Raw genomic sequence first — 25,844 nt, 5'->3', positions numbered from 1 at the left:
GAAACTGACAAATTCATGATTTCCTCTAAAAATAAACATGAAAGACAGTATCCTGGGAGACTCTTGTTCTTTTCCTTTCGTTGTGATGGTGACACCCAGCCTGACCCAAGGAGAGCTGCTTCCTTCTGTGGTCAGCACCTCCTCCAGCCTGCATAGGGAGGCCCCAGGGGGTCTGGCGTGGACGGCCCCTGGGAACCCCAACCGACTGCTCACATGTTACTTGCACACGCACACGCATTCTGTCAAAAACCGTCCCCGGGAGGCGAATGTGGTGAGCACAAGCACTGATACATCTGATACATTTATATCAGGAATAAATTTAATTGTAAAAAAATCAGATTAAACTATAACAAAAATGACATGAGAACCATTTATACTTATAAAACATCATCATCACAATCATCATAAATTTGAATGGAAGATTCTTTGGTATTTGAAATCAGTCTCTGAAAGCACAGATTGAATTTAGGGCATTTCACAAAAAATTGCAAAGCTCCAATATTAAAAGGTACCTGGCCAAAGAGAAACTTGTTAAAAACACTGACACACTCTTTCAAAGAAGAAATATCACTGAAAATGAACCTAGAAGTTCCAAATGGGAGTCATGCTCTTACTCAACAATTTAGAAACATTCTGCCGAGCGTGGCTCAGGACAGCAGCTTCAAAGTCTCTCTACGCCCCTCCTCCGAAATGCTTCTTTTAGTAAAAGGGGAGTCCTCATTCTTTATGCCTCTATTCTTTAAGAACCCGTCACAGCAAAAAAGCCCATGTTTGTTCTTAAAGTTAGCCAGTTTAGCCTGTCCTAACCCTTGCATTGTTTTGCCTTTGCTCACAGCATTTCTCGGCTCTTACGTGTTGGCCTTCTCGCCCCAGAGTTCAAGTTCACAGTCCCTCATTTCACTCTGGAGAATCAAGAAAAAAAGATGTGTTCTGTGAAGAAAGATCACAAATCTGTTTTGTAGGAAACTGTTACAAATATATATAACTAAATTTTAAAAAATGGACCAGTCAGCTCCAAATGTCACAGGAAGTTAAATGTCTTTAATTTCAACATACAAAAAACTACAGAAAATAATTCTCATTTCTAATTTTTACATGTCTATAAAAATCTTTTCATGCTTTAAAATATAATCTTAAGAAATGTTTCTCTATCATAGTTACCAAATAGCGAACTGTCCATTATTTAAAAATTTTTAAAAAGTCACCAATATGGTAAGACCCAAGGTTCTAGGGAGATGGCCTCTAGGCTCACCTCTGAAAGTCTCTTCTTAACCCTGAGATGCAGGAAACACTAGGGCTGCAGTTCTAGTCCCAGTGCCGCCTCTAAATGGTTTTGGACAAGTTATTTAACCTCCTCAAACCTCAATCCTGCCATCGTTAGCATTTTCCAAACTGTTCATAGGAATATGAATCTCATGAAAAAGGGATCTGTGGTCAAATTAAGTCAGAAACCGCTGCACACAACTTCTCTTGAGGAGATTCACAATGTGCATCAGCAGCATTCAAGGCTCTGAGAAATCCTGCAGCATGTTTGTTCAACTTTGCATCAATCTTAGATGACTTCAGAATCCCTTTGCTGACTAGCACTTACTGGCATCCTAGGGATCATTCTCTGGAGAACACTGGTCCAGCGTGCCGCAGGTCTCTGGCAGCACTTTTACGGACAGCACGGAGGAAGAGGAAGCCAGTCTTCTGACACGGGTTCTGAAGGTTAGGAGAAGATACAATGTCCCGGTGTTGACGAGGCAGATGTTCGTGTCCAGCGGCTCCCCGAAGATCAACGTGAGTCCCCCGTTCCCGATGACAGTCTTCCTTCAGCGAAAGTGGTAACGAGACGGTCCCAGAATCTTGATGGCCACCTACAGCACAGTAAGTATCAGAACTCACCAGGAACGAAAAGTTACCTTCGATAGGGTTCAGTCTTCCTTGCCAGTAGGCCTCCTTCCTGTAGTAAGTGCTTTTGCCACTGTTCCCTAGAACGGCTCTGGCCAACGTTCATAGGATCCTGGCCCTTAACCCATTTCCTTGTCCAGAGCGGAGTCAACGCCCAGGCGGCCATCAGGCAGTCCTCAGGTGGAACAGCTGCTCCTCCAAGAAGGCGCCCCCGAGCCCGTACTGCTCTTCATGCAGACTCATTTCTTCAGGTGACAAGTGGCTTCCTCCAAGAACAAAGTCTGCGAATCTGATAAGTATGTATTTGTTTTAAATAAGGTCAATGTCATCACAGAAAGGTTTATTTGGAAGAGAACATGTTCTCTTGCTATTTATCCTCCTTAATTAAATTTGACTTTATGTCAATAGAGAACGGCCGTTCTACACCGGACGTAAAAATGGCAGCGGCTTATGTGATCCTTCTAGAGAAATTCAGGGGAACAACAGAGAAGCGGGCACACTTACAAGCACTGGCCGCTGCCGAACCACCCACTCCGGTTGGCTCATCCCCTCCCCCTTTCTTACTAGGTTCATTACTCAGGTATTTTAGCGCATCAATACTTTCCCCTTTCAACGTTCCGTCTGAGGCCACGGTTACGCGGACGAGGCCGTGGAGAAGGGGAAGCAGGAAAGAGGCGGCGGCGCAAAGATGTCTCCCTTGGTGAACTCCGAAAGGGACCTTCCGCACCGGGGACCCCCACACGGACGGGATCGGTCCGCCCCTCCCTCTCCGACGCGTCCGGTGTCTGTCCTGACAGTGGCGGCGGGAGGCGAGTCGGGGCCCCGAAGGGAAAGCAGAGCGTCCCCGCAGCCGCCGCCACCCGCCACCCGCCGCACACCCGCACACCCGCACACTCGCGGTAACCCCCGTGCGGCCGGGCGCGGGGCGCGGCTTACCTGCCGGGGGCCCGGAGTCTGGAGACGACCACCCACGCGGGGAAGTCGGGCCGGCGGCAGGCGCGCCGCAGCTCCTCCAGGGCGCCGCTGGTCTCGGCGTCCGCCTGCTCGCGGTACTCGTCCTCCGTGAGGAGCCGGAGCGCCGGCCGGTGGGCCGCGCGCCACCGCTTCGTTTTCCTGAAACACGCGGCATTCGGTCGCGGGAGTCCCGGTCAGAGCGACTGCTCAACTCGGCCCTTACGACGTATAAAAACACGTTTCTCACAAAGGAACAGTGACACCTGACTTCCTTGATGCGACACTAGTCTCAGGGCTCGCGCGGGGCCGGGCACGCAGAACACGCACGGCCGGGCCTCGCTGGGCACTTCCTCTCCCCCGGGCCGTCCTGAATTATGTCTCTAGGAATCCGAGGCTCCATTTCCGACAGACATATTAGTTGTATTTGTCATCTCAGTGACTTCTCTTTGCACGAGCGGACCGTTCACAGTCTGGCCCTTCTATGCTTGGCCCACTCACTACCTGAGGCACGAATGGAAGCGGTTCTCTGAGATGCCCTTTTAAGGAGACCCGGGAGAGTCAACGACCACTTAGTGCAGAGACCCAAAAAGGAGAAGGGAGGATCTGCGGGATGTCGCCTCCACCTAGTGGTGGAGATCCTGCCTAATCCTAGAGAGGAGGAACAAACATTGTACAAGGATCATTTATGTACAATAGTTTATAATAACTCCTCCCTTGCCATATGCTGAGGGGCTCGCGATCGGAATTTTTTTTTCCAATCAGGAAAGTCCCAAAGGGAAGAATCTCATAAAAATGGCAACGATGATAACGTTTTAACACATATGTTACATTTAACGATGAGTTTTTAAAAATATTCTTGGGTGGCTTAATAATTTAAAAAAATAAATAAATAAAAATATTCTTGGGTGGTTTAAAATTTAATTTAACCAGAGAGTCCCAAATCTAGATGAGTATAAGAATTATCAGGAGGTGGTTTAAACAGATATTCTCTTGAGGGTTGGGACCTGAAAAACCTTTAAACTTTTAAAGACTGTGTGGTGGTGAAGGGTCAGATCGGGGCACGACTGACATTATTTCACTCTCTTTTTCTGAATACCAGTCCGGTCTCCCTCGAGGAAAACCTCTGGCCTCTGAGCAGAAGACTAGGGCACACGATTCTGGCTCTGAAGTTTATCCGCTGTGTCAGCGGAAGCAACTCCTTAGCCATTCTGAGTCCCGCTTTGCGCGTAAGAACAAAGGGAAAGCAGTAAGTCTACCTCACAGGTCACTGTGGGGAAGAAATGAGGTATTCTGTGTAAAGGGCTTAGCACAGTGAGTGGCCTCTAGTGAGAGGTCAACAAAGATGACTGAGAGGGTAGCGACCCTACACTAGGGCATATTCAAACAGCTCTTCGTAAAACTAAACTACTGTACAAATCAAGGTGTTCTTTCTCTGGTTTGTGAGTTAACCCGTATGTTCCTGTTTTACCCTGTTGTTCCTCACATAATTATTCACTGGCAAAATGAGAAGCTAAGGAAGTTACAGAACATCGTATTAGGTTCACATTAACAGGGTGTGCAAGTGCGCAGAAGGACCATCATCCTGATAACAGAACACGCTTCACACTTCGTGTGGCAACTGGATGTTTGAGGGGAAAGAGGCCCAAATTCTATCTTCCTCAAACCACAAGCCTGGTAAAGAGCTGGAGCCCCGGGAAATGCGACTGGCCAGCCTCCCCCTAGCAGAGGGACCTCTGGCACTCCCAGTCACTGTCAGCCTCTGAGGCAGAACCAGGAGCAGCAGCCGGCAGCAGCCCCTCCGACCCGGCCCTGCTGCCTTTCAGCCTTGCCAACATTCCCTACCCACGGGCCCTGTCCTGTCACTGGTCACACGGCGACACGGTTACAGATGCAGTCCCAGATCCATAAACTACCACTTACCAGAGTCTCCTTCCTCTCTGCTAGGTTTGCCTCATAAATATTTATTAACTCCCTCACTGCCTGACTCTAGGCCCTCGTCACGGTGTGCGTGGCTGCGATGTCACTGCCTCGGGGCCTCTGGGTTCCACACACCCCCTGTGCCAGAAGGCAGCTGGGCCACATCCTGCCACCCAGGGAGGTTCACGGTCTCCGCTTTGATCCTGACTGCTGAATGTATTTTTATTTCCAGATTAGTTGCCAACATTTAAACGTAAGAATTCACATTCAAATCCACATTCCCAGCTTTTCTAAAAAACAAAAAACAGAAGATCTGGCAAGGCAGGGCCCGTACTCCTCCATGGCAACAGTGAGCTCAAGCTGAGTAGCGACTACCCCCTTTCTGAGGAGGCTGCACTGTAGAATTTCCCAGAGTCCTCAGGAGCGCCCCACCGCCTGACCCCTGCCCAGCATCGCCCCCTCGGTTCCAGCCCAAAGCCACTGGATTCATGACTCTGGTCAGAGAGCAGGCAGAGAGCAGAGAGCGCTGACTGAAGTGCGTGATGGCTTCCGGCCTCCACTACCTACAGACCCAGACGAGATTCCTTAAAATGGCCTGTGATGCCTCCACAACGTTGCCGATGCCCACCGCGCTCGCCAGCCTCATGATGCTACCAGACTGGACCATCTCCCTGTCAGGAAAGTCCTTTCCACATTTACTCACCTCGCTGTTTTAATTCATGAAGATTCAGCCTAGTAATTTCTTCTTCAGGCACTCCTGGGAACCCTCTCTATGTGCCGTAGTCCCTGATCAGGTATGTCTTAACATTTCAAAGACACAGAACTGTAAGCTGCTGTCTCCACGAGCACACCTCAGGGGGAGAAACTGTCCCTCCGTTTGTGCACCCGACTCAAGGTGTTTGGACTCGATGACTAAGGACAGACATAATACAGCTATGGCAACGGAAGTTCCCTCATCGCTCTTTCTGTATTTTTAAAGGGCTTAAGCCTTAGCTTAAAACCTACAAGAAAAGTCCTAAGCATACATAATACTTTTCAATCATTTTTCTAGCTCTATTTCATAAGCACAACAAGTACCTTTAAAGCAATCTTGGGCCCTAATGAAAGGAAATGTAGAACGAAAGTACAAATTTTAGGCAACCCAGAGTGCAAGTAATTTTGCCACTGATTTTAGTGAATTCTGGGTGAGCTGTAATCACCTAGTAACTGGGGGCAGTTCCCTGAAAGACTAATGAAGACGAGGGATGGAGATGGGCTTCGACGCTACATTCTCTAGCCTCCTCCTCTCTCAAATCCCCAGATGAAGTACAGTTAATCATGATCGAAATACGACATGAGCAAGAAACTTACCAAAACAATAAATAAAACCAGAGCTCAAGATGTCCAATTTACAAGGCAAAAAAGATACGCACCACCTCACATAACTGAAGGCTTTCAGGGGGTAGCGCAGACTCCTGCAGGACAGGATGAGGACCATGACTGCGTAAGAGCACTGGGGCACGGTGGCCCCGCAGTAGATCAGGACCAGGGCGAGGAGCCGCAGTGTCCACGCCAGGAGATTTACGCTCCTGTCATCGACAAGGGGCCCGTGTTTGTAACAAACAGCAAAGCTGACAAATCCCACCATTAGGACATAGCCTGTAAAAAAGCAAAAGAACTTGAAAATCTGAACTTGAAAAGCTGTATGAAAAATCCTGGCAAAGCCTTGACTTAAGCTAAGAACATATCAGAAAGTTTTCATATTTATGATTTCTTTTTCCGGAGAAGTAAGACTGAAAAACACATAGAGGGATGGTTACTCCTTCCATGTGACACTGCCTTTTGTAATAATTAAGGATATGCAATAATAAATTATTAGGATATGTATCTGTTTTTTAGTCCAGAGTCCTCGATGGACCAATGTTCTCATGGTTGCTTTGGTTAGGATATGTCACAGGGTATGTCATAAGGGTATGTCACAGCTGGCTACAAACTCTATTTTTTATTTTTACTTTCTAGTTAAAAAAGGAAAGTATGATTTTATAATGGAGGGACCCTGCTGCACCCCCCAATGCAGTGCTCAGTTTCTGTACTAACAATGGTGGGATGATGAGACAGTCCGCATCTCCTGCTGGGATCCGACGTGAAACGTGCATTTCTTGTATATCCCACTGTGTGTTTCACTCATACCCAAGCAAGATTCAAGATCGACTTTCCAGTTTAGAAAGGGGAGAGAGGAGCAAGTTAAATTATACCACAAAGGAGTAATGAGAGAAATCTAGAAAGTGGGACACTCTGTAAGACAAGTAGATTGGTCTCGTCAGCATATCACTATGATGAAAAAAGGAATTGTTACGGATTTAAAAAGACTTAAGAGACATCGCAGATGCAAAATATGGTTCTGGACTATATCTCCCCTTATACAACCAACCATCAAGGACGCTTAGGAAATTTAAACATGACCTGAGTAATCTATGTAATTATTATTTTTTAAATTTAATTGTTATTTAACTACAGAGGAAAATGCTCTTGTTTTTTAGAGATGCTTACTGAAGTAGTCAGGGGAACATACCATGATATCTATAATTTACTTTAAAAATACTTTATCATGGCGGGGTGCCTGGGTGGTTCAGTGGGTTAGGCCTCTGCCTCCGGCTCAGGTCATGATCCCAGGGTTCTGGGATCAAACCCACATCGGGCTCTCTGCTCAGCGGGGAGCCTGCTTCCCCCTCTCTCTCTGTCTGCCTCTCTGCCTACTTGTGATCTCTGTCTGTCAAATAAGTAAATAAAATCTTAAAAAAAAAAAAAAGAAAGAAAAAAGAATACAGGCTAGTTATATATATATTAAAAAAAACAAAAAACAAACTTTACCATAGGAACTCCTGGGTGGCTCAGTTGTTTAAGCGGGTGACTCTTGATTTTGGCTCAGAATGTGATCTCGGGGTCCTGGGATGGAACCCCACAGCTGAGTCCCTGGCCAGCTACATGCTCAGAGTCTGCTTAAGAATTTTTCTCCTGCCTCTGTCCACCCCCCCACGCCCATGCACATACTCTTTCTCTCTCAAATAAATGAATAAATAAATCTTAAAAAATACTTTGTCAAAAAAAGGAGCATTAGCTAAAGACAAAATATTCATGTAAAACAAAAAATTGATTGCTTTTGTTCTGGGTGGGTGGACTTCTGTGAAAAATTTGGTGCTAAGGGGTTAGGAGAAAACTGATCCTCCCATTCTCCATGATTTCCCAGGTAGAACAAATAAATAATTTTAAAAAGCTGTTTGGTTTTGGTTACATGAAATAAAAACAAGTGGTTTCCTAATAGCCTCTCTGCTTCTGAAAATTCAAGTTTTCATTAGTCATTTATATTTAGAATTTCTCACCTTTCATGCTGACTACATTAAGAAAAGGAAAGAGCCACATTTCAGAGAAATTTTTTCATTACAAGTTAGATCTGGCTAGAGCTTAACCACAATTCAATGGCATACAAGCAGTCAAAAGAGACTTTTTTTTTTTTTTTGCTCTTTTGATAATTAGTACAGAAAACTAAGAAAGATGTCATAGGGAAAAAAACAGTCTAAAATGAGATCTATTGAACTGAAATCATCCACTGTGGGAATAAAATTTAAAAATACTTTTAACAGCACTTCTCCTTAGTTCAAAAGGAAAATTTAGACTCTGGAAAGAAACTTATTTCCAAAGAAGGACCCCAGTTGTACTTTTCAGCTTTACCAACAATAGAACATATTTTTAAAAAATTACCTACCTAATACATATACTCTGTTTTCATGCCACAGCCACTTGAGGTCCTCCATCCATCCGCACACAGCATAAACTGAAGCAAACCAACAACCAACCATTAGAGCCCAAAAGGTGCTGTACTGTGTGTGGAAGAAAATAAATGACAGTTTTTGGTTCATTCACTCTCACAAAAATAGGAGTAAATAAATCAGCCCTTTCTATTAGAAACTTCTACATCAAATTACACTGATGTCAATTCGAGATACTCTCTAGAGTCTTGTTGAAGTTATGGTCCATGAACCAGCAGCATCAGTACTACCCGGGAGCCTGCTGGAACGCAGACTCTCAGCCCATGGCAGACTATGAGTCAGAGTCTGCATTTCAACAGGATCCTCAGGACACTGGAAAAGCACTATTTTAAAGAAGAAATTTATCTCAAAATGATGCCGGTGTTACAAGCTTTAAAGAGAGTATCTGCAACGTTATCATCATGAACTACTTTTTATCCTCAACTAAGTACAAAGCATTCTTTCATGAAAGATGTTCTGGGGAACTAATAATAATGAAGAAAATCCCCAGATATAGCAACGCAGCTATTCAAGGCCTTGATGGTTCAGCATCACGGCCTTCCTCAGCTCTGCTAAGACAAGACAGATTTCTACTCAGCACAGGTCAGCCCCTGCCACTCATAAGAAAAATTTATTACCTAAAAGTAAAAAGGTCTCAAAAAAATTATCACCAAAACTTAATATTTACTTTATGGTATATATAGTAACAAAGACAAATGGAAACTCTAGAAAAAGATACCTTTTCAAGTCAGTTTATACAATGTAGAAACAGTTTTAATTAGGAACTGTCACAGTCAATGCGAATTAACTTTGATCAATTTTTCATGTCTATGAGATCATGGTTTCCCTCTTCTAGTCATTTATACACAGTATGCCTACCTTAGGAATAAACCTTTTCACCAGCAGCAGGACAAAGACTAATGTCATTAGAACACCCAGCACGGTCCCAGAAGAGTAATAGAAAACAGGACTTCTGTCAAGACAAGCAGATAAAAGCCATTTAAATGTTAAGCAGGACTTTCAGTATTAAAACCATGTTTAACCTGATGACAGCAGCCACAAAGAATACTAAGAAGAAAAACTCAGATGGTACCTTTAATTATATCCTATACTCTTAAAAAATGAAGTCTGTACTTGAAATTTATGGTAAATAGCTTGCCACTAACTCAAAACAAAATGTCTGAGTTACCTTCTATGTTTAGAATCTGATGCAAGAATTAACTGAGCACCTCCCATGTAGCAGACGCTGGTCTGTGAGCTGTGCATCATTCACAACAGCCCCATGAAGTGGCTATAGCCAGGTCTGAATTTCACAGAGGAGAAAACAAAGGCACCGACAAATTAAAGACCATCCCCCAGTGAGTATCTGCCAGCTGGAGGACTCCGGCTTGCAGCCTAGTCTCTCTGAGTTAACTGCCATTGGGTTCTAAAGGCCGCGGATTACATTAAACGCACTTAATTATACTACGAGAGAGATGAACACTATTGAGAAGAGCTGGCCAAGAAGTAAAATATTATTGGAAAAAGACTCCTTTTTCATGAGAGAAGTGGTAATACACCAAATATCAGGATATGTTTCTCCAAGAGTCAGACACTTGTTAAATTCAACTTCTGTATCAGAGCCACAGATCTTGGAGGCAGCTTGACTCTAATAGAGAGAGTAAGGCACCTGGCATCAGATGAACTCTCAGAAATCTCAGCCCTAGCAAGAGCGGTCACGTGATGCTGAATGTTGGCCTTCTCATCTACAAAATGAGAACAATGCAGCGCTGATGCAATTGTTAAGAGGATCAGATTTTTAAATGTCTATTAATACATAATACAAAATAATGCATGTAAAAGCACTCCGAAATATACACATACCTATCCCGTGGGCTGTTACTCAGTTTTTAAAGGCCTTTCAAGCACTATCTTCAGACCTATTGTTTGTAAAACCACAGCAGGAACTACAAGCTAGTGTGGAAATATTTAGCATGGGGTCAAAATTGTGCTATCCTCTTTTTAAAAGGATAAAGAATAATTGACAAAATTAAGAAAGTAAAATGGATACTTACTGACTCAACGTCTTTGCATAAAAGAAGAGCAAAATGCCTGCCACAAACACAAGGAAGAGTTTGAAATCCACGACTGGAGGAAAAAAGACAGACATACACGACAAAGGTTTTGCATCAATGTACTTAGTGAAAGAAGAGAAAACTCAATTTATTGGAATGTCACTCCAGAAAAATGAAATCCAGAAAATCAGAAAAGAGACTTACTGTTTCGAGTCACGCTAATTGTATAGACAGCTATCTTCCTGACAGGTTTCACAGAGAAGCACATGGTCTCTCCATATGGATTAATGATTATGGTTATTTCATTAGACTCCTTTGGTGTCCAAAAATTATGAATCATACATTTGATAAAAGACAGAATGGTTTCTGGATATTGACAATTATATCTTTCTGTGATATATACAATACTGAGCAGGCTTGAACTGGTAATTTTCACCTATAAAATAAGAACAAACAAATCCATAAACACACAGGCTCCTCATAAGCTCCTTAAAATCATGAGCAGAGGAATGAAGAGAGCCCGAGATAACGGAGTAAAGAATGGACAGTCAGATGTACACAATTCCGGGGATCCCAGCGATGGACCTACAGATCTGTGTTTAGTTCTAACATACTGGAGCACAGAGACTTTGCGAGGTGGGCGTTTCTTCCCCTGGGCTGTAAGTGATTTAACTCCCTCTTCTAGCAAGTTGTTGTGGCCCAGGGACATGTGAAAAAGGATGGCAGAAAGCAACAGGTGGCAAACTACTTGGTCTATAAAGGGGTTTCTATCTCTACCGTCGTGTACTGTGTTTGAGGAAAAGCACTTCTTCTGGATCAGCTGCGCACGTGTAATTCAGGCTTCTCCCCCGCAGGCCTCCTGAAGAAGAATCCAACCACAGGGCCCAGTCCAGTCTCACAACAAAGCACCCGCTCAGTACCAAGCAGACACTGACGATCCAGCCAGTGATCATTAAATGACAACTGTGCCGCCGCCTTTGTCTGTCCCTCTCTATTCAGACTCTTCTTTGTCTAAGAGTAAGGTGAGCCGGAAAAGGAGAGGGAGATCACCAGCTCTGAATCTCCGGCGTTAGGTGACATAACCCGCTACCTACCCTCCTTTCTCTTGGACTTCAGCTCCTGGCTCACTACTGCTCTCTATTTCCTGTCATACTTCTCGGGGATTCAACGCACATAATACATACACCAAACTCCTTCCTATGCTCTGACTCTCTGCATCTCGAACCCCTCCCCTCTTGTACTCTTGCCGTCTGCCGGGCCTCAGTTCATCACTCATCACGGCCACACCCTGGACCCTGTCATTACCAAACGACAGGCCCTCTAGAGGTTGTTTTATGCATCCCACTGGCTGACCACCAACTCCTATCTTTCCAGTAAGCCCCTTACAGGACCTTGACCCCAGGAAGCCTCTGACCTCACCACAGATCAAGCATTGTCCCCCTGCTCCTCACTCCTCCCTCTCCAGCTAAATCCCACGGCCAATCACTATAAATCATCCCCTTGCACGTACCCGCCTCCTTGCACCGCTCTTGTTTGTCAGCCCCACCTGCAAAATCCAACTCTCCACCCGTTTCACGCGTGGATTTGTGCCACCAAACGGCACCAGATAAACACACAGCAGTCCAACTTCAAGCCCGAGTGTGAACCTGGAGTGGGACGTAAAGCTACAGGTGGTCACAGCACACATCCCTATCTGTTCTCTACTCTCTTCAACAAAGATGTCACAGCTTTCCCTTCTCAACACCAACACCTCCTCCTCACCCTCACTCTTGGCTAAAAACGGAAGAGGACGAAGTCAACAGGCTCCCATCCCATTACCCAACCACCAGTGAGTACCTGCAGGGGTGTGCTCTGCTTCCGGCCTGTGGGGAGGAACTTTCTGCCACAGAGGAGATTTAAAGGAGGTTCTAAAGTATCCTCTAGAGTATCCTTTGTCTGCTCAAGGACATCCTACCAATAGTCCTGCCCTTTCTATTGGACCATCCTACTGATGTGGGAAACAAAGACAAAAGAAAAATTAAATTTCCTTACTACCTATAGCCCACTGGTTAAGTCCTTGAAACAGGCAGAATGACATTCCTCTAAAAACTCAGCTGCCTGGATGTTAACACTTTGCTAAGGGCAAAAGGCAATCTTAGCCCAACACCCAGGATCCTGTAAGTCTACTTTACACACAAAAATTCCTTTGGAAACTTCCTTTATCTCTATCTCCCCAAGACACATGTCGGCAATCATCCCCCAAGCATATGACCTACCAATGTACATCTGAAGGGTCTGATAACTAAGGTTTTATTAGGCAGTAGTAAATGACTTTTTCCCAACAACAGCTAGTCCCCTCAAGGTTCTGGAAACCTTGCTTCTAAATTCCTTAGAGACTTACACTGTCCCTAATCCCCTCCCAACTTAAGAGTATATAAGGGGGCCACTCCTCGTGACCCCAGTGTAGCTCTTTCTGCCCATGGGTCCTGTCTCCAGCTTTAATGAAATCACCTTTTGCACCAAAGATGTCTCAAGGATTCTTTCTTGGCCATTGGCTTCAAACCTTAACATCTTTCCTACATCACGATGAGTATACAAACATGTTGATACTTTTCCCACGCGGGGGGGGGGGGGGGCCTTCTATTGACTCCACTTTCCCCTCCAACTATCCCCTTGCTTCCCAATGCAATCAAACTCTCTAAAAAGTTGCCCACACCTGCAGTCTTCAGTTCTTTTCCTCCCATTCTCTCTTTAACCCTCTTCAGTCATCGAGTGTTTCATGCCCAAAAGGCTGTCCCTGACAAGGTCACCAACAGCCTTCACGTTGTTACAGCCAATTCATTCTCAGTCACCACATTCGATCGACGAACAGCATTTAGCACTGCGGATCACTCCCTTCTCCTTGTAACACCGTCTCCGTGCAGTGCTCCTTCTCTCTCTCCTCTGCTGGCTCCTTCCTCCTCCCTATGTGTAAGACTGACCCAGGCTCAGCTTTGGTCCTCCAGCTAAACTCACTCCTTAGCACTGTCTATAAATACGCACCACTGCTTACTTTTACAGAAAGAAACACAGGAAACATACAGAAGCTAGTAAGACTGCTACCCACAAGGGCTAGATAGGAATGGGTAGAGGAATGAGGGGGAGTGGCACTTCTCTGAGAATACTTCTGCATAGAGTTGCAATTTAAAACCATATTAATTCCATCCCTACTAATACATGTTAATAAGATCAACTAAGATAGGAAAAAACCTGAAAACAATAAAAACAAATATATTTCAAATGGAAATGGCAACAAATAAAATATATTTCAAATGAATAATATAATCATATTAAAGGAGGTGTGTGGGAATGAGTTAACCTAAGTGATTCTGGAGCACAGTATTTAAACTATACACTCTCACACTAGAGGTAAAACACACTCTAAACAAATACTGACAAATAAATTACTATTCTAGCATTAGACAAATAAATCAATGTATTGAGAATAATGAAAAACAGTTTCCCCCAACAGAGAAAAAAGTTACAAATATGGCAAGATGAGAACGAACCCAGTAGTATGGAAAATACCAGAACTCATGTTTTTCAACAGATGGAGAGACAGAAATAGATACGTCCACAGGTGTATGGCTGTGTATGTTTCTGTGTGTACACACATGACAATGGTATCCCAGCACTAATAAATACACCCAATGCTGAATGCTCCTTGAAAAAAATGTATGATTCCAGAGTTGGGCTGAAGAAATTATAAGATAAGTCTGGAACATCTTGTTTACCAGAAGATGCTCAAATGATAAGCACAAAATAAAAGGACACATGAGCTACCTTAAAGGTGCTCTTACTGGCCAAATCTAGGACAATGTGAATGTCAGAGTAAATAATGAGGTGACGGACTGTAATCCACTGGATGAATGGGCAGTCGTGACACTGTGTGGATACAAGCAGACTGGAGGAGGAAAACCTCTTCCTTACTGAAGAGCGCTGATGGATGTGGAAAGAATCATGGAATTAGAAAATGACCATTTGATAAACATCATGATGATAACTGATTCATGCAAGGATCATCAATGGATGATAAAACTAGGAAGTGAAAATATGACGAGGAAAAGGATATCTACATAGTTTCAAATTACCTCCTCAAAATACTCATTTATTAAAAGGGCAAAATGGTCACTTTACAGTGGTAAAATTGTAAATTTCCAGAGACCACCTTAACCAGGTGATCAAAGTGGTGTGTATCATCAGTAATGGCACAAATCAACATCATGTGCCTTCTGATATGCTGTCCTATCTTTTCCCTCAGCCTAGAATATGCTCTCTTCGTATAGTATCTTGGTAACTCATGGACTTCATTAACATCTTTCTCAAATATCACCTTCTCAACAAGAACTACCCTGACCACTCTTTTTATACTGTAACTTACTCCCCACCTCCCTCATTCCACCTCCTTTACTCTACATTTTCTGTTTTCATAGCACTTCCTCGTTTTATAATTTTCTTCTCTGCCTCCTACCCCTAGGAGCCTAAAAATCATAGGAACAGGGATCTGTTTTAGGATCCTACAATACTGATGTATCCTAAGAGCCAGTAATAGTCCTTGGCACTGAGCGAGTGCTTAATAAATATGTTAAGTGCTGAATGAAGGGAAGTACTAGGCTACTGAGATTAACTATTATCTTGGCCATACCTGGGATCAGAGGAGGGCTTGGGATAGAAATTATTTTGGAAAGTAGGAGAAAGGGTGTTGTCTTGAGTTGTGTCTGAACAGCGAGCACACTCTGCTCACTTGGATACCATATTTCTTTGGAATGGTTTGGAGAAGGGCTGATAAAAAGCATGAAGAGTTAATGTTCCCTTCCACATGCCCCTTTCCCTTGGGGCACTCTATGTGATTCCCGAGTCAGCTTTCGTACTGATACACTGCTCTATGCCATACAAAAGCTATTGTTTACTCTTGAACTAGAACATTTTAATTCTCAGTTCCTAAGACATGATTTAAATGTAGGCTCTTACCTGCATAGTCGACCACATATATTTCCACTCCATTTGGTTATTTCGATTGTAGCAGTAACAGTCCGAGTCAGATGTTTTAATAAAATCCATTTCCTTCAGAGCTTTACACCTTAGAACTGAGAGATGGAAAAGAGAACATATTTCCTAAAATATTGTATTTCCCAGAATCTTACCTTTTTTTCTTTTTCTTCACAAGAATAATGCTGTTTTTACATTCTCTAACCAATGAATTTTTCTACATGGTAGTTACAGTCCCTCAGTCTTTCCAGCCCACAGGAGACAGACAAAAAAATTATAGTCCCGTGTCAATTCTCTTATGATACAGGGAAGGTACTGTAGGAACACAGAGAACAAGTACTTCAGTCTTGGAGCAGAGGGCAAGAATTGGGGGCAGCTTCCTAGAAAGGGGGAAATGTGAGAGAGCACTGAAGGGGGAGCCGGAGGCAGCGAGACAGAGAAGACAGGTCAGAGGGCGGCAAGAGAGGAGGGAAACCACGGAGGCGGTTCAGTCATTCACTGAGGGCGCGCACGGGGAATACACGAGAGCCTCCAGCATCTGCGGGGAGAAGCAAGCAGCGGCCACCACTTCAAGGAGCACAGACTGCGCCTTGAACGCAGAGCACTGAAGCCTTTTAGGTAAGCGTCAAAGTCTCAGCGGGAAACTGCTGACACTGCAGAGGGTTCTACGGAAGAGTTCAGGAGGCTGGGGCAGAGTTAAGGCATTAACACTGGGAACTGAGCCACTGGGAACTTCCTCGACAGCAACAGCGGCAGGAAGCCTTTAACATCCCTAGGCCTGAGATGGCAAAGGTAGGGCTTGATGTTACTGGAGCTACTCAAGCCAGGAGGACAGTCTAATGGGATGCAGTCCCTGCCAGAATGTGGGATGGTGGCACGAAGGTAGCACTGCGTCAGCCTCTGTCTCCTGCCCCCCTAGCAGGGCCTCTCCCTGGCCAAACACAATGGGAACCAACGGGCCTTTAAAGAAGTCCCGGTGATACGGCCCCCAGACGTCAGCTTCCAGACACTGAGCAGGGGAGGGAAGGACAAACAGAGAATCACCAGTTTTACCCGGGAAACAACAGGCACCCAGTTAGTTGTGTTTTAGGAAAAGCATTTGCTAAGCAACGTGCGATTTTAGAGGTGAAGACTGAAAGCAGAACCACCACCACGGAGGTGGCGGCAGCAACGTGAGCAAGGACAGAGCTGGGTAGGAGGGAGAACGAACAGATTAAAGGTCACTTACGACCGGGACCAACAGGCTCTGGAGAGTCATTAGATAAGGGAGCACAAGAAAGGGAAGTTCTGTTAAGTGGAGAGACGGCAAGGCCCTTCACGCCGATAAGGACAGTGGAGGCGATGCTTGTGCAGGGAAAGGGGGATGGTTCAATCTGGGATATAACTAAGTGCCGGTTGTGGGACTATGTGAAGATGGACGGGTCTGCAGCACAGGAGAAATCTGGAGACAGAAGCAGATACGTATGTGTGTCTGTGTGTCTAAACATACGTGCATTTGTGTGCTATATGCAACATACAAATAACGTATAACACAACACCATATACCATAATACACAGAGGAGGAGAGACAGGTGCTTTATTAGAGAGGGTAAATAGCATAAGAAAATTATTAAGTAACGGGGTTCATTTATTCTGTGGCTGCCTCTGAATCAGAATTTAAAATGAGGTGAGATGCCTTTTACTCCTCAGTCAGGGCTGGAGGCCAAGATCTGCCCCTGGGGATCACGGTCAGGGCTGCCACAAGCTGGCAGGCTTGTTTTCCTGCCTCAGACACCTGTGCTTACTGGGAGCCCCCACTTGGTCTACACCAGGCGTGCTGACCCCCCCAGCCAGACTAGGGTCTGAAGTGGCAGCACCGGGCCCTGGGTCCTCGAGCTCTCCTTGGAGAGTGCCAGGTTCTCACAAGCCGATCCTGGCCTGTGTTGCCCCCAAAGTAGCTTGGCGCCCGGCCCGCCCCACAGGCAACACCTAACAAACGCACCTAAACGGGTAGTCATCTACCACAGAGATGCCTGTGAGGGGTGGGGCGCTCACCTCCTGCCCTCCTACAAACAATGGCGTTGGCCCCAGGACGTATCGCTGGGGAGGAGAGGGTGTCCGAAAGTGGCGAATTCGGTTGTGGAAGGGGCATCTGAGGCCACCTAACCCATCTTCCCCTGCCTGGATTAGATGGGTGCCCGCCAGGCCGTTCCATCCACTCAGAGTCGCGTCTCCCATGTGAGATCCCCACAGGACTGTGAGGAGCGCGGTGGTGAGGGAGAGTGTGAGTGGGTGCGGGAGGAGGAGCTCTGCAGGCGTCTCCGCAAGGAGGTCAGACCTGACACTCAGTACAGCAGCCACAAGCACAAAAGCCCCAGTTCTTTTTTTTTTTTTTTTTAAAGATTTTATTTATTTATTTGACAGAGATCACAAGTAGGCAGAGAGGCAGGCAGAGAGAGAGAGAGGAGGAAGCAGGCTCCCTGCTGAGCAGAGCCTGATGTGGGGCTCGATCCCAGGACCCTGGGATCATGACCTGAGTCACAGGCAGAGGCTTTAACCCACGGAGCCACCCAGGCGCCCCAAAAAGCCCCAGTTCTAAGGGTTTGCTTTCTTGAATACAGCTCTGGCCCCACACAGTTGCAAGTGGGAAATGTTCTACACTGAAGAGCCTACTTCCATCAGCTGACAAAATCATGTTTTAGAGAAGTTTTCAAGTTCTGTTTTTCTTCACTAACAAAAATTCTGAAAGCATCACATTTTGTTCTAAAAGCAATAAACCACTTTCTGCGGGGAAAACAAAGTGAACCGAGATGAAAATCCTAAATTCTTCTGGATCCAGGATAAGGTGTCACCACCGGCTCTGTCAACAGGAAACAGAGAACGCAGTGGGCACACAGAGAAAGGGACCTTACGCCCATCCCCATCTCCTTCAAGGGAAGTGCGGCTTTGTGATGAAGCCAGCGCAACCCGATACAGCGAAGCTGAGGAAAGACAGAGTAACTAGTAACTAGTCACGATTTCGTCCACTTCAGGAATAATACTGAATGAGCCCACACAGGTCCACGTCCTGCTAGAAGCATCCTAAGCATTCTGCTGGAGAAAGTGCAGAAGACTCGGGGAGAAGACGCAGAGAGTGCCCACCCATGTGACCACAGGAAAGTCACAGAGCTACACAAAGCAGGAAAGTCATGAGAGAATCCAGTATTTTCCATTGAGACACTGTCAAGTCATTTAATCTTTACTCTTAACATGGTGAGGAAATGCATATTTTTTTTAAAGATTTTATTTATTCATTTGACAGAGAGAGATCACAAGCAGGCAGAGAGACAGGCAGAGAGAGGGGGGAAGCAGGCTCCCCGCTGAGCAGAGAGCCTGATTCGGGGCTCGATCCCAGGACCCTGAGATTATGACCAGAGCCGAAGGCAGAGGCTTTGACCCACTGAGCCACCCAGGCACCCCGGAAATGCATATGTTTTTAAATTTTTTTTTTAAGATTTTTTTTTTATTTATTTGATAGACAGAGATCACAAGTAGGCAGAGAGACAAGGCAGAGAGAGAGGAGGAAGCAGGCTCCCCGTGGAGCAGAGAGCCCGATATGTGGCTTGATCCCAGGACCCTGGGATCATGACCTGGGTCGAAGGCAGAGGCTTTAACCCACTGAGCCACCCAGGCACCCCATATGTTTTTAAATATACGAACAAATTTGCTGAGTTTGAGAGTCTGAGATGCAAACACAAGAGTCTAAGAGACAGGTCTCAAAGAGGCACGTGAAGGTCCAGAGGCACTCTGCTGCATAGAGGATACGAAAAATTAAAAATGCATCCCCCAACATGGCCTGTTTATAAGCAAGACCAAAAGGAGAATGCAGAACCAGCGTGACCAACACAAAGCACCCCGCGCTGAGGCGAATTCTCGGGTATATCTGAGATGCAAAGGACTCCTGGCCACGGCCTACGCAGGGGAGAGGGCACTCCTGGCCATCCAAGGGCCGCAGCCAGCTGTAGAAAAGACCATGTCAAAGGCAGTGTAGAACTGGGAGCACCTGAGCAGCGAAAGCACGTTACAAGCCTCCAGCTAGGGGAAGCAGAGGCAGGACTGGACGGAGGGCCGTGGCCTGGCCTGCTGGCGTCCCTCGTTGCGCCTCTGCAGGGTCTCCTGGGCTGTCTCTGAGCAGAACAGGGCTAACCCAGGTGGCAAGAGTGGACGACTTTACACTGGGGGTCCTCAATAAAAGAGGGGGAATCCCTGCCTATTGTTGGAAAGGGAGTGCATTCCAACGCAACAGGGGAAGGGCGGGGACGCCTCAGGTCCAGACTCAGCAGCCCCGGACCACCGCACGAACACGGACTTCCAGCCAGCGCTCTCTTCAGGCTTTCTCCTGATCCCACACTTGCGCCCAATGCCAGGCGCTTTTCTTAAGGGTGGCTCCAGGGCCGCTGCCCGCACTGCCTCTCCCAGTGGGCCCCACTGCTTCAAGGAATCAGCACCGTAAGAACAGGGAACTACTCCTCTTGTTAGCTGTTTGAGGGAATCGCCTCTTTCTGGGACCTGAACTTTGCCAACAAACACTGCCCTCCAATGAGTTTTTTTCCACTTGGTCCTAAGACCATCTCCTAAATCATGTGACATCTGTAACTCTTAAGAGCAAAGTGGTGTAATACAGTGCAATAATTTGAATTTAGAAGTAAATGCTTCTCTGTCATCCAAGCCAGTCTCCCTGCACTTGGATTACTGTAAAAGCCTGGTCTCCCTGCTTCCAGCATCAGCCCTATGGTGTTCCCCGGCAACCCATTCTCCAATCAGCATGTAGATCATTTAACGACATCAATCAGAGCACATCACTTACCTGCTGAAAGCCGATGACTTCAGGCTGCAACCATAACAAAATCCACCCTCCCTTCCAAGGACCTAGGACCTCTGACATTCTCTCCTCTTCCCCCTTCTCTCAGCTGCTCAGGCCACACCAGCCCTCCCGTGCTCAAGATGCTGAGACACTCCTGCCTCGAGTTTTCCTACTTGCTGAGTCCTTGACCTGCACTCTGCTCTCCCCCGCTTTCGGCAGAGCTCGCTTCTCCTGATACTTGAGGGTCGCCCAAACGTCACCTTCTCAGGAAGGCCTTCTCAGACCCCACTGTCTAAAATGGCACACTCCAACCTTTCACCCACTTTCTTCTCACTCTGCTTTATTTTTTCCTCGTACTATTATTAGTTTATACTCTGTCTCTCCATAAAGTTAGGGACAGCATGTTCATTACTGGATCCCCAGCCTTTAAATATCTGCCTTTTGTATGTAGGTTATAATTTGAGAGTGTTGGTGGGTCATCTGGGCATGCATAGCAGAGACAATAAAAGCCTGGCCCATCTTTGTAAAAGGCCGCCCGGTACCAGTCAGCACCATAAAAAGAGGCGCACTCTGGCCTTCCCCTTGAAGCAACCTGATGTAATCAGCCACCCCATCCAGCCTGGGTCACATCCAGCCTGGGTCACCTACGGAACCCACAGGCTACATCTCCCCCTCATCCCACCTCATCATCAATATATCTTAACTACAGGGTTGAAAGCTGTAATCCTTACGATCCCTTGGGCTAAGGACCTTCTTTATCCTCCCCGGATAGAGAAGAACAGAGAGAAGCAAGAAACAAGAAGCTTGGTTTTGTTTTACTCATCTATGGTACATCAGTGTATCCTGCATAAGGGACCTCCCAGTCAGAAGAAAGTAACTTGCTCTGAATTTCTCCTCAGTCCTCTACAGGATTAAGCAAAGTACAGTCGGAGGCAGGCCGCTCCGGTATGGATACCCGTGGAAACAATACTAAAGGCATGTTGTGAGGTGTTCCCCCTGGAATTCTCCAGAGTGGCCTCTGGCTTTTGAGGTGAACCTGATGTCAAATTTACACAACACATGAGACATAACAGACGGTGTTAGCATTTCATGGTGTCCTCTGGCTACCCTCATTATTACTAACTCTCTTCAGAGATGAAATTCATTCAGTCCACGTAAGGACCCCTCAACATCTAAGGAACTAGAAACAGCTACAAGAAACCACAAATCCAGCTTCATGTCAGTTCGTGTAAACCTTAAGCCATGGCCTAGCTGGGCTGAGCATAAAGCAGTGACTGTGACAATCAACACTGGTTATCTAGGCTTCTCCTAGAGACATTTTACTATTCAGTTTCTACTTCCTCCATCTCCACCTGAGGGAGGGAACAGAAGACTTAGCAGCTGGACTGCTTATCTGAACCCTATCGGCTGCCCCAGCCCTGACATTCAAGGCCGGAAGTCTGGGAAGCTGCCTGCCATCTGCGGGCGTCATTTGTTCACGGGGCCTCAGTCTTTACTGGTTCATTCTGTCAAGATGGAACTTCCTAGAGGCAGATGCAGGCAAACCCAAAGATATCACAATGATACCAACAAAATCCTCTCACAATACAATTCAGAAAACAAAAGGGAATCTCTAGGGATTCAGAAAAATGTAATAATAATCGTTCCTTTGATCAGACGAGAACAATACCTGCCCAGGGACAGCTACTGCTTCCACCTGAGGCTGAGTATGTTTCCACCCCTAGAAGGTGCCCCATAACGCAGGTATTCACTGCCTCAAACCTGATTCCGGATCTAGCGAAAGATCTGCAGGGCCAGCCCTGAATGCCATCCTTCCTACGCCTACCCCTAGCAAGGCTGAGTCTCAGCCATGACACGATCATCACCTTCTGTAACTCCCTGCAGTCCTCAAAAGCTTCTCTTGATTCTGCAATAAAACTGACTTCTGACTTTCTGGACAGTTGTGCCCAGACTGCTAAGACAAAGCACAATTATTTACATTACCAAAGGATTTGAGTCAGGGTGACCTTACCCAGTGAGATTCCTTAGTTCATTTTAAATAGTACTCAATTTATAAATATTCAATTAATCTAATTTAAGACTATATAGCTTATATAAAAAAGGGGCAGATGGGTTATCACCTGCTTTAATAAATTACATTTAAAACTACTACTTTGTACAGCTTTTGTCATTTATTAGTTTTCCTAAATATAAAAGGACATATTTAAGTTAAAGAATTTAGTCATACATAAGGTAAAAATATTCATAACTTCAGAAAAAGGCAGGTAGTACTTAAGCCTACTTATAGAATATGCTAAAAATAAAAAGCACAAACACTCCTCAAATCTCAGCAGATCTTAAACAACTTCCAACATAAAAATATTTCAGCAATGTTCCTTCTCAAAATTTAACCTTCATATGGCCCTCATATGGGAAGAAAATATCTTCAGATGAAACTATAATAGAATAATAAGATCACTTATTAAATTAGAGAGCCATTTTCTCCATTTGGCCTATTACTGCTTTTCTTTTGGGGCAAGAAGAGGGAAAAAAATAAAAACAAAAAGCAAAAACCAATAAAACTTAGCTCCTGAAAGCTCAAAGGAAGGATTTTTCTGGGTATTATTTGTAGATTCACATTTTCAAAGGAGTCAGCATGGAGCACCAAAGTTAGAAGGTAACTTCTCTATTCTATTAACCCTAGTTTAACCAGAATTGACTATAAACCTTGATTTTTGTTTCTCCAAGAATGTGCATAGAGAATGAATCTGAAATTAGCACATACTGATGCACATTCAGGCTGATTTTAACTTCAAGGACTGATTTTTCTTCTTGTTAGATGAATTTGAAAGCTGTGGTTTCAAACGGCCTATCACTACATAGTTCAAGCCTGGGAACTCAACACAGTGGCCTGAACTACATCATAAGACAACACATGGTTTCAAGGGTCCTCAAGCCGGGCTGCAAACCATGAGTCCTGTCTTTCAGCCAGCCAACTACCTGCCTCTCCTGTCACTTGCCTTTGACCTTCCTCCAAATAGGGTGACAGAAAGCTAGCCTGGCTCTGGATGTTCTCTATTTTATGGAAGGGGGTGTATGCATTCAAGAAAATTTTACAACAATAAAGTATCATCTAATCCAAGTTTCTCATGTTGTAAATGGGCCCTATTATGAAAGAAAGTACCAGCTGTTTGATCTCAGTTCATAAAATCACTTTTACAGCAGCAATGTTCCTTAGACCTAGTCTAGTCCAAGGGTTCCAAAGTGGTGTCACTGGCACACCACAGGATCCAGGAAGCTCCACAGCCTGTCCCATATAAAGCGTATCTGGAATGGCGAGAGTTGCTATAAGGCTTCATAAGTTGCCATTTTTCTTGGCTCTGGGCTAGAATTTTATCAACTCAGTGTACCTCCTGCATGTCTTGGGCAGAACAGTAGTTCTGACATGCATTTATGTAGCTCTCTGGCTAACAAAACAGAAGAAGTCATAGTTAACACCAAATGTTGTAACACAAACATGAGAAATACTGGGTTCACAGAAGGAAATAAAAAGGTGAAGAAAATGCTGGAAACCATTCCACAGTGGAACAACTTTATCGTATGATGAGAAAACGATGGTCCATAAAGACTATGGGCCCGGACCAAGGTAATTCTACGAGTGGGTGGGGGCATGGAAGGAAAGTCTAGAAGTGATGGTTCTGGATGTTGATCCGGGGCTACTTAGAAGTTTCTGGCTGCTGCCATGCTCAGAAACCCTCCGTCTTAGACACGTCTGTGATTTATCTGTTCATCCGTGTAGAATGGTTACATTTCTTACTACTAAGCCTGCCTTTCCCCATCTGTAAAATGGGTATCTAACAGTACTTGCTCTCAGATGCACTCAGAGCACTTTTAACACTGCTGACACTTCGTGAACACTCAACAGCTGTGTGTTCGATGACCACCGGTACAGAGCAGTCGCCCAAAGTGGAAGTGACTGCAAGAGTCCCAGGCGTTGACAGCTCCGGCAGAATGCGGCCCTCGTCTCCATCGTTAGACAAAGAACCCCGACCTCGCTGGAGGAGGTCCTCTGCCCAGCCTGCAAGACCAGGCTCGGTTGCCTCCTGCAAACAGAGGTGGCCGATGAGATGAGAAGCTGGTGGACAACAGCTCCAGGAAACCTTTAAAGGACGTTGTGCGGGGGTGGGGGAGGGGCGAAACGGTGCTCTGCGCCTTGCGAGCGGCAGCGGCCGCTCCGCGCGAGATCCCGGAAGCACCCCCCGCAGGGGCCGCGGCCACGCCCCAGCAGCCACCGTCCCTCGTGCCCGCGTCCCGCCGCGCGCTGACCTCGCAGCGACGCCGCGGGACACGCCGGACCGGCCGCGGGTCCCGCTCCAGGCCACAGAGCCCGTCCGCGGAGGGGCCCCGGCCTCACCCCGGAGCCGAAGCCGTCGCCCGCTTGGCCTGGGTCCACAGCAAACCGCCCCGGGAGAAGCACGGACGTTTCCGACGCGAGCCACGCGCCTCCAGGGGCCGCGCGGGGACGGCAGCCGGGGCCGGGCAGCTGCGGGGCCGCACACGGACCACCGCACGTCTGCGCCGCGGCCGCTGCTTCGGTCGACAACCAGGAAAACGTGCAAGTGCGGGGCGCGGGGGTGGCTCAGGCCATGGTCTCAGGGTCCCAGGATCGAGCCCCGCGTCGGGCTCTCTGCTCGGCGGGGAGCCTCCTCCCCTCCCCCCGCCTGCCGCTCTGCCTGCTTGTGATCTCTGTTTCTCTGTCCAATAAGTAAATAAAATCTTTAAAAGACAAGCCCAGGTGCCGCCCGAGGTGAGCCGGGAGGAACCAGGAAGCGCCCGCCGGCTCCCCGCCCCCCACGACCACGCCGGGCGCAGGCGGAGCAGCTGCCGGGCGCGGGGAGCGCGAGAGCCGGAAGCCGGGAGCCCCCGCCCCCACCCCGGCCGGTTACCTGAGAGCGCGGCCGCCGCCTCCTCTCCGCGCACGGCGCCTGCGGGCGGGGCGGACAGCGGCGGCAGCCACAGGAGCAGCCACCAGCGCCCCGGGGGCCGCCGCATCCCGCCCCGGGACCAGGGCGGTGGCGCGGGCCGCCGCGGGCCGGCTGGGCCGTTAGCAGCAGAAACCGCGCGAGGCCCGAGAGACGAGGGGGCGGCGGGACCCGCACGCGGGAAAGGCCGAGACCCCGCCTTCCCGCGGCCGAGGAGCAGCCGGCGCGAAGCTCCAGCGGCCGGGGGTGGGGCGCGGCCGGCGCAGGCCCGCGAGGCTCCCGGGAGCCGCCCCCCGCCCCCTGCCCCGCCCCCTGCCCCGCCCCCGCCTCAGGGCTTCCGGGCCTCGCTGCCCCTGAGGCCTTCGGGCGCGCCGCGGTCCCGGCAGTCTCCGCGCGAGGCGCCGGTCGTGGGGGAGGGGGAGGGGAGGGGGAGGGGAGGGGCCCCTCGAGT

The 25,844-nt window shown here is 47.0% G+C and overlaps 1 protein-coding gene across 6 annotated transcripts; it reads right to left on the bottom strand.

Moving 5' to 3' along the window:
• Window positions 1-298: 298 nt before the first annotated feature.
• Window positions 299-25,581, bottom strand: NEMP2 (nuclear envelope integral membrane protein 2). 6 transcript variants are annotated; one of them, XM_080798497.1, is made up of 9 exons: window positions 25,358-25,581; window positions 15,593-15,708; window positions 10,808-11,039; window positions 10,604-10,676; window positions 9,429-9,522; window positions 8,507-8,621; window positions 6,177-6,402; window positions 2,830-3,065; window positions 299-2,182 (listed from the first exon to the last, which is right to left on the bottom strand). In XM_080798497.1, exons 1-9 carry the CDS (start codon window positions 25,461-25,463, stop codon window positions 2,133-2,135), a joined length of 1,248 nt encoding a protein of 415 aa, XP_080654623.1. In that variant the 5' UTR covers window positions 25,464-25,581; the 3' UTR covers window positions 299-2,132. The 6 variants fall into 6 exon arrangements, with proteins under 6 accessions (XP_080654623.1, XP_080654622.1, XP_080654624.1 ...); XM_080798496.1 differs by having other exon boundaries at window positions 2,830-3,006; XM_080798498.1 differs by having other exon boundaries at window positions 2,182-2,354.
• Between the last annotated feature and the right edge of the window lie 263 nt (window positions 25,582-25,844).

The sequence above is a fragment of the Martes martes genome (genome assembly GCF_963455335.1).
Source record: "Martes martes genome assembly, chromosome: 3".
Taxonomy (NCBI): domain Eukaryota; kingdom Metazoa; phylum Chordata; class Mammalia; order Carnivora; family Mustelidae; genus Martes; species Martes martes.
The sequence above is the reverse complement of the archived record's forward strand: the minus strand, read 5'-3'. Positions and strand labels throughout refer to the sequence as shown.

What these genes read in the sequence shown, in the direction of transcription:
- NEMP2 (XM_080798494.1), bottom strand. Translation starts at nt 25,463, where the DNA reads ATGCGGCGGCCCCCGGGGCGCTGGTGGCTGCTCCTGTGGCTGCCGCCG. An exon ending in GGCGGCGGCCGCGCTCTCAG is followed by an intron (nt 15,709 to 25,357) that starts GTAACCGGCCGG and finishes TCCATCTCTCAG; the next exon opens with TTCTAAGGTGTAAAGCTCTG. An exon ending in TGAAAAGGTTTATTCCTAAG is followed by an intron (nt 8,622 to 9,428) that starts GTAGGCATACTG and finishes TTCCACACACAG; the next exon opens with TACAGCACCTTTTGGGCTCT.